This window comes from Colius striatus, chromosome 14 (assembly GCF_028858725.1).
Source record: "Colius striatus isolate bColStr4 chromosome 14, bColStr4.1.hap1, whole genome shotgun sequence".
Taxonomy (NCBI): Eukaryota; Metazoa; Chordata; class Aves; order Coliiformes; family Coliidae; genus Colius; species Colius striatus.
In genome coordinates, this window is record NC_084772.1 from 1,782,696 (window position 1) to 1,790,285 (window position 7,590).

The 7,590-nt window shown below is 60.4% G+C and overlaps 1 protein-coding gene across 1 annotated transcript; it reads left to right on the plus strand.

Annotated features, from left to right (window-relative positions):
- Window positions 1–2,481: 2,481 nt before the first annotated feature.
- Window positions 2,482–4,083, plus strand: LOC133626729 (metallothionein-2). The gene is made up of 3 exons (XM_062007596.1): window positions 2,482–2,737; window positions 2,840–2,905; window positions 3,841–4,083. The coding sequence occupies exons 1-3, from the start codon at window positions 2,707–2,709 to the stop codon at window positions 3,933–3,935; spliced, it is 192 nt and encodes a 63-aa protein (XP_061863580.1). The 5' UTR covers window positions 2,482–2,706; the 3' UTR covers window positions 3,936–4,083.
- The last annotated feature ends 3,507 nt before the right edge of the window (window positions 4,084–7,590 follow it).

Below are 7,590 nucleotides of genomic sequence, written 5' to 3' on the forward strand. Positions count from 1 at the left end.
CAGGGGTCCTGCCTGTCCCCAGACTCCCTAAACACAGCCTTTCATGGACTCTTCTTAGCTGCAAAACCTTCCCTGACCCATCCAGCCACTGCTGCCAGGGCTCAGCCATGGCTAAGTGCACCACTGCCCACTCGTGGTGCCCAGGGAATACCTCCTTGCTCCAGGAGGTCTCTTCCTCCAGGGCATCCCCTGAGATGTCCCCATTACCCCACACGTCTGAGGAGTGTGAAGCCTGTCCCTGTGCCAGCTGAATGTAGGGCAGGGCAGGCATGCCACAGGCAGAGTGCAGCACCAGCTCTGCAGCTTCCAATTCGCTTCCATTCTGCAAACAGCAGGGTTATCTTCATTCCTTCCTGCCCAAGGAGATTAAAGTGCCAACCATGCAAAAAACATCGTTGGTGAGGCCACAACAAGCATGAAGGAGAGGGTGTTAATGGGATTTATCCCCGGGCTGAAGGAGAGCAGCTATCAGATGCTGTGTGAGGGGTGGGGAAGCAGACAGGGGTCCTGGCAGCCCAGCCCCAAGCTGCGGTTCCTCTTCTGGCTTTGTGGCTGCTATAAAATCAGAGCTGGAACTCTTCTTCCATGGGCACAGCCTCGGGATGAACTGCTCCCTGCCAGCCCCGGGAAATCAGGGCACCAGCAGCGATACAGGAACCGTCTCCCCTTGGTCCCCTCTCCCTGCTGATGTCCAGCACGTGCCCTGCACCCGGGCATTTTGGCAACCCTACAACTGGGTGAAGCGAGACACGGCTCGTCCCTCCCCGTTGTGCTGCGGGGTGACCTCATTCGGTGGAAATGCCCCGATTGGGAAACGGGACCTTTTCCGAGCTCTTTTCCCGTTGCAGCTCCACGCACGCTCCGGGGGGGGGGATGGGGGGGGATGGAGGGGGATGGAGGGGGATGGAGGGGGACGGAGGGGGATGGAGGGGGATGGAGGGGGATGGAGGGGGACGGAGGGGGACGGAGGGGGATGGAGGGGGATGTGTCGCGCTGCCCTTTCCCGCTCACACTGACGCGGGCCGTTCGGGAGCCGATTTCACAAGCCGTGTTTCTGTGCCCTGAGACCACACGTGCCCCGTGATTTCGCTTCTCCGTTCCCGCTCGGCTGGCAGCGAGCGCAGTGCCCGCTGGCATACCCACCTATTGACCCGCTCTCGTTTCTGCCTTCACGGCACTGCCAGGAAGAAAACAACCCCATCGTGGTGGTTTCTTTTGCAAACAAGTACAAGCTGTTCCCTGGCACAACGTCCCGGGGCCACCGAGCTGCTCCCCGTCCCAGCACCCGCTGGCCTGGGCACTCCAGGGGTTGCCCCCCCGCTCCGTGCCCAGGCTCGCCCTGTTTGGAGCAAAACACAACCAACCACCCAGAGCACCGGGCACGGCGGTGGCCTGTCCCTGGTCCAGTCACCGTGCCAGGTGCCAAACTGGCCGTGGGCACGAGTGGGATGGTGGAAGGTGTGATTCCCAGCAGCCTGTGCCACACACCCGTGCTGCACCCCGGGGGAGGGGGGAACCCAACATGCCAGCGCCAAGGAGACTTGCTCAGGACCACCTCACTCTCTGACACAAAGCTGAGACTGTCCTGTCTCTGGGGAGCATGATGTGCACCCCACGGCCTCCCTAAGTGTGTATGGGGGGGCACAGCCGTACCCCAGCGCGGGGACGGGCAGGGGGCACCGCAGGGCTGGCCCACACGTGCGGCAGCTGGTGACAGTGCCCTGCCAGCGCTGTCACTCCCAACCTCGACATTTCCGAGCATCCTGCTTCTCCCGAGACGCAGCACCCCGGCTGGGTACGGTGCTGGCAGAAAGAGGCGCTGGTGCGATTCCATGAACCCCCCAAAGCGAGCTGGAAGCCGCAGCGCGGTTGTGGGGAGGGGGTGGGGGGCAGGCAGCGGGCAGGGCAACGACCAGGGGTGAGCACGGCACGGCTCCGGGTGAACACGGCACCAAGGCACCGCCCCCGGGGTGAGCACGGCACAGCCTCGGGCTGAGCACGGCCCCACGGCACCGCCTCCGGGCTGAGCACGGCCCGATGCTGGGCACGGCCCCCGGGGTGAGCACGGCCCCACGGCACCGCCCCCGGGGTGAGCACGGCCCGATGCTGGGCACGGCCCCGGGGTGAGCACAGCCCGATGCTGGGCACGGCCCTGGGGTGAACACAGCCCGATGCTGGGCACCGCCTCCGGGGTGAGCACAGCCCGATGCTGGGCACGGTCCCGGGGTGAGCACGGCCCGATGCTGGGCACGGTCCCGGGGTGAGCACGGCCCGATGCTGGGCACGGTCCCGGGGGGAGCACGGCCCGATGCTGGGCACGGCCCTGGGGTGAGCACGGCCCGATGCTGGACACGGCCCCGGGGGGAGCACAGCCCGATGCTGGGCACGGTCCCCGGGGTGAGCACGGCGCCACGGCACCGCCCCCGGGGTGAGCACGGCCCGGCGCTGGGCACGGCCCCCGGGTGAGCACGGCCCCACGGCACCGCCCCCGGGGTGAGCACGGCCCGGCGCTGGGCACGGCCCCGGGGTGAGCACGGCCCGATGCTGAGCACGGTCCCGCCCCGCCGTGCGCAGCGCCCAGCACCGCCCCGCGCCTGCACCGCATAAGTACCGACCGTCCGGGGCTGCTCCGTAGCGCTGCGAGCTTCACCCAGCCGTGCCTCAGCGACCTTCACCGAGCCCACCGGAGCCTCGCCGAGCCTCGCCATGGACCCCCAGGACTGCACGTGTGCGGCCGGTGAGTCCCCCCGCGCCCGGCTCTGCCCCGCGGGGTCCTGCGGCTGCGTCCCGGCTGGCGGCCGCGCTCACCCCCGCGCTCACCCCCGCGCTCCCTCCGCAGGTGACTCCTGCTCCTGCGCCGGCTCCTGCAAGTGCAAGAACTGCCGCTGCCGGAGCTGCCGCAAGAGTGAGTAGGGGGAGCCCAGCCTTTGCCCCTGGGGTACCCCCAGCCTTTCCCCGGGGGGCTGCCTTGCCCGCCTGGACCCTCGCGGGCACCTCCTGTCCCGCAGAGGAGCCCCTCCTCAGACCCTCGTGGGGACCTCCCAACGCTTGCCCCATGGAGAAACCCCTTTGCCCTGTAGGACCCTCTATGGAGAACACCCCTCCACCGCTTTAGGGGGGTGGCCCTGCCCTGTAGGACTCCCCTGGGGGATCTTTCCCTCTTCCCTTGACCCTGGAGACCCCCCTGTTCCCCTTTGAGGAGGTGCCCATGCCTTGTAAGACCCCCGTGGGGATCCTTCCCTGTTCCCCTGCCCCTGGAGACCTCACCCCTTTCCCCTCTGGGGGAAGGTTCCCTCACTCTGGAGGACCCCCATAGGGATTCTTCCCTCTTCCACAGCCTCTGGAGATCCCTCCACCTCATTCCCCTTTAGGGGGAGGCTGCCTTTGCCCCATAGAACCTCTGTAGGACCCCCATAGGGATTCTTCCCTCTTCCACAGCCTCTGGAGATCCCCTTCCACCTCATTTCCCTTTTTTGGGGGGGGATGGGGATGTGTCCTTGCCCCATAGAACCCTCACAGAGCTCCTTCTTCCCCTGGAGATCTCTCCCACTCCCCTTCATATGGGTGCCCCTGCCCTGTAGAACCCCCATGGGGATTACTCCCTCTTCCTCTGGCCCTAAAGCCACCTTTTCCCTTCCTTCCCCCCTTTCAGGGGGTGCCCCTGCCCCGTGGGACCCCTGTGGAAACCCCCAATGGCTGCCCCATGGGGACCACAGCCCTACCCCAGCAGAGTGGTGACGTTACATTTGTTTCCCACTCCACAGGGTATTGCTGCCCCATGAGACTCCCCCCCCATCCCTTTTCCCCTAACCCCTTAATTTCCTCATCTCTTCCCCCCAGGCTGCTGCTCCTGCTGCCCTGCAAGCTGCAGCAACTGTGCCAAGGGCTGTGTGTGCAAGGAGCCGAGCAGCAGCAAGTGCAGCTGCTGCCACTGAACCGCTCAGCTGCGCCTGTACATAGCCAACACGCTTCAGGGACAGGGGATGGGGAGGGGAGGGACACCAAACAACCCTATTTTTCTCATGTTTTCTATCTTCTGTACCAGTGGTGACACTGGGTGGAAATAAAGAATTTGGACTGGAAGTTGAGTATTGCTGTGAGGCTGGAGGAGACGTGAGTCCTGCTGCCAGCTCGTGACTCCTGTGTGGGAACTGGTGCCTTGGGGGGCTGCTTGAAAACACTCCAGTAGTGTTTCCTGAGTGGGCTCTGCACCTCCTTCAGCAGGGAAAAGCATCTGCCCAGGGTGGGGGATGAACCTCATCCTACATGTGGGGGTCACCCCCTGAGGAGAGGGGTGGCATGCCCAGGGACAAGAGGGTGCCCAGTCCCACCCCATCCTGCCTTTCTCTAGCTTCATGGCATGTACCTCTGCACTGGGGATCCTGCAGCCCAGGGCTTCCTCTGGGTGAAAAAGCTTGTAGGAACAAGAGCAGAGGGAGGGTGGTGTGGGCTGGCAGCTTGCCTGCCCTGAGCTGCTGCTGCAGCTGGCTGAACCCCAGGAAGGATGGGGCTGTCTCATGGGCAGGAGCAACACGCTCTCCCCAGGAGCTTGTGCTTGTACACCCAAATGCACTTGCAAAGCAGACACATCCCTTGCTGTGTGGGCAGGTTGAAGGAGGTTCTGCTGCCCCTCTGCTCTGCCCTGCTGAGGCCTCATCTGGAGTCTTGTGTCCAGTTCTGGGCTCTCCAGCTCCAGAGAGACAGGGAACTGCTGCAGAGAGGCCAGTGCAGGGACAGCAAGATGCTGAGGGGCTGGAACATGTGTGTGAGGAGGAAAGGCTGCAGCCCTGGGGCTGTTGAGCCTGGGGAGGAGAAGCCTGAGCTCAGGGGCACCTCAGCAACACTTAAATACCTGAAGGTCTTTCTTGTGTGGTGGCCAGTGCCAGGACAAGGGCACAACCTGGAACACAAAAAGTTCCACTGCAGCACAAGGAGAAGGAGCTTTGGTGTTGAGGTGAGGGAGTTCTGGCCCAGGCTGCCCAGAACCTGCTTTCTCCACAGCCTCTCCAGGTCAGATACCTCCAGCTAGGATTCCTGACTCCTGCCCCAGGCATGGATTCTGAGCACTTGTTTTCCCAGCTCATTTTTGGGGAGCACTTTCCTTAGAGCTGTGCTGACCTGCAGGCCCAGGAGAGCAGAAGAATCATGGCTGTGATTGAGCATGTGTTAAATGCAGCACTCTGCTGCCCTCATGGTGAGTAGCTGTGCTTTCCTAGCTACCTTCCAACACACTGATTCTCACTAGAGCCCAGCTACAAGATCAGAAACCTCCTGTGTCTATTCCCATATCAGAAGTGCCAGGAAAGCAACAAGTGGCCACCCTTCATCTTCCTTTATAGACACATCCGAGTCTCCACTGCAGTTACTGCACTCAGGACATTCCTACAGTCCAAACCCACTCACCCTCAGCAGAGCCCAGCTCAAGAACTGAAAGTGTCTCACAACTGCTCCCAGAAGTAAAGTTCCAGGAAGGAAAGAAGCATCTGGCCTTAGGAGCACATCAGAATCTCCCCCAAAGCTGAGGCTCTGTGCTTGCCTACGTACCAGAGCATCCAAACACACTCCCACCTGAAAACTAACTCTCCCCAGAGCCCAGCTTTCACAAGCAAAAGCATCTCACAGCTGCTCCCACACAAAGCTGCCAGTGGCTGGGCTGCATCTTGTCCTAGAGGCACACGAGGATGGGTGCCAAACATGGGCTCTGCACCTTCCCAGCTGCCACCCACCCCAGCACTCTCCCATCACTGACTCTCACCAGAGCCCTGCTCCAAAACCAAAAGTGTCTCACGATTGCTCCCCCACCAGAGGTGCCAGGGAGGAAAGGAGGAGCTGCCCTTAATCTTCCCTTAGAGGCACATCACAATCTCTGGCAAATCCAGGACCTACCACATTCCATTTTAGCTGAGCTCATACCTTAGACACTGCTGCTTCTCTCAAGGTCAAAGCTCCCATCCCAGCAGCTCCAAAGAGGCCCCCAGAAGAAAGACCAGGGGACTTCCCCCCCCCCCCAGCAGAGGCTGTGGTTTATCTACTCCAGCTCTTCCCCATCACTCCTATCACAATCACCTGGGATTAGGAAGGGGTGAACCAGGAGAAGGCAGCAATGGGGTTTCTCACCTGCTCTACCATTAACAGGCTGCAAAGTGCAGAACAAAGCAAGCCCCCCTCTACTTGGAAATGCTGATTGCTCTTCTTGGACAGCTGCACCTCTGGTATCAGCCAGGTGAATAGGTAAGGAACTTCAGGTCCTTTCCCTGGGAGGTAGAGAGAAAAGGTAGATGTTGTACAAAGCTATGTAGGAAAGTAGTTTATTAAAGCAGTAACAACACCATTATCCAACAACAGCGGCTTTAGTTGCTCACAAACCACTCTGTGGTCAGGCTTCACTTCCAGCAAGAGCAAGCAGCCTGCCTAACTTCTACCAGAACTGTGCTCTGGATGGGCTGAATGACAAAGCAGAGTTAGATCCCTCGAGATTCCCTTCTCAGAAATATCTCTGGTTGCCAAGGAAATCCCCTACTGCAAGTCTCAGATGATTCAGAGGCACCTCCATGGTCCCTTGAAAGAACTAGATGAGCCCTAAAGGCCAGAAAACACCAACCCCCCCACCCAGGAACATAAGAAATGCATCCAAAACTATACAAAGCAGCCAAATCAGCACCTAAGGGGAGGAGAGAATCTGAAGAGGGCACAGACATTGCCAGGGAGACAGTGACTCGTGGGAGGCAAGTGAGATGGAGGAGTGGACAAAGCACTGAGCAAGAGGGGTGACCTGAGGAGATGTTCTCACAGACAGACAGGAGTACAACACACTCCAGAGGTAAAAGCAGACCAAAAAAGGTGAGGCTTTGGGGTGAACAAAGAGAAGAGAGGAAAAGGGGGGGAAAAAGACACATAAAAAGTAAAAACCAAAAGGTTCCATGACAAAACAGAGTGAAGTGGAAAGAGAGAGATTGGCAACTTGATAAGACCAAACAGAGCTACTGAACTGTGCAAGCACTCCCACCTCAGCACTCCTTCTCTCTTCATGGCCACAGACCACAAAGGGCTGGGGCAGGGGTTGATAGCAAGGCGTGGGAAGCTTTGATTGCCCCATCCCAAAGTGTGTAGGAGCTGGGAGCAGGTGCCTGGGGAGCTGGTGGTGGAGCAGAGACGTGCCACTGGGGTCACTGGGAAGAGGGACCCTTCCAGCACAGTGATGGTCATTATGTGCTCCTGACTAGGGGCTGCCAGGAGAAGTGTGTCTGCATGGGCAGGTTGGCAGAAGGGCTGGGAATGGATCCTCACCCCAACCAGGGCTGTGCAGTACGAGTTGCCCTCTGCCACCTCCCAGGATGCTGCCCTGGGATAACTCAGCCTCACACTGGGAAGGAGAAGAGGGAAGATGCCTCCTGTGCTCCCTGAGCTCTTTCCTTTCTCAGGCTGGGTGGCATCCACCATCCTGCTCAGACAGGAGCCTTCTCTTGCTTCCCAGCACCAAGTTCCCTGCTTTTCCACAAAATCCCACCATGGTGGGGCTGGGAGGGCCCTGCAGAGCTGCTGCAGCCCCAGCCCCTGCTCCAGCAGCTTCCCCTGGCTCAGGGGGCACAG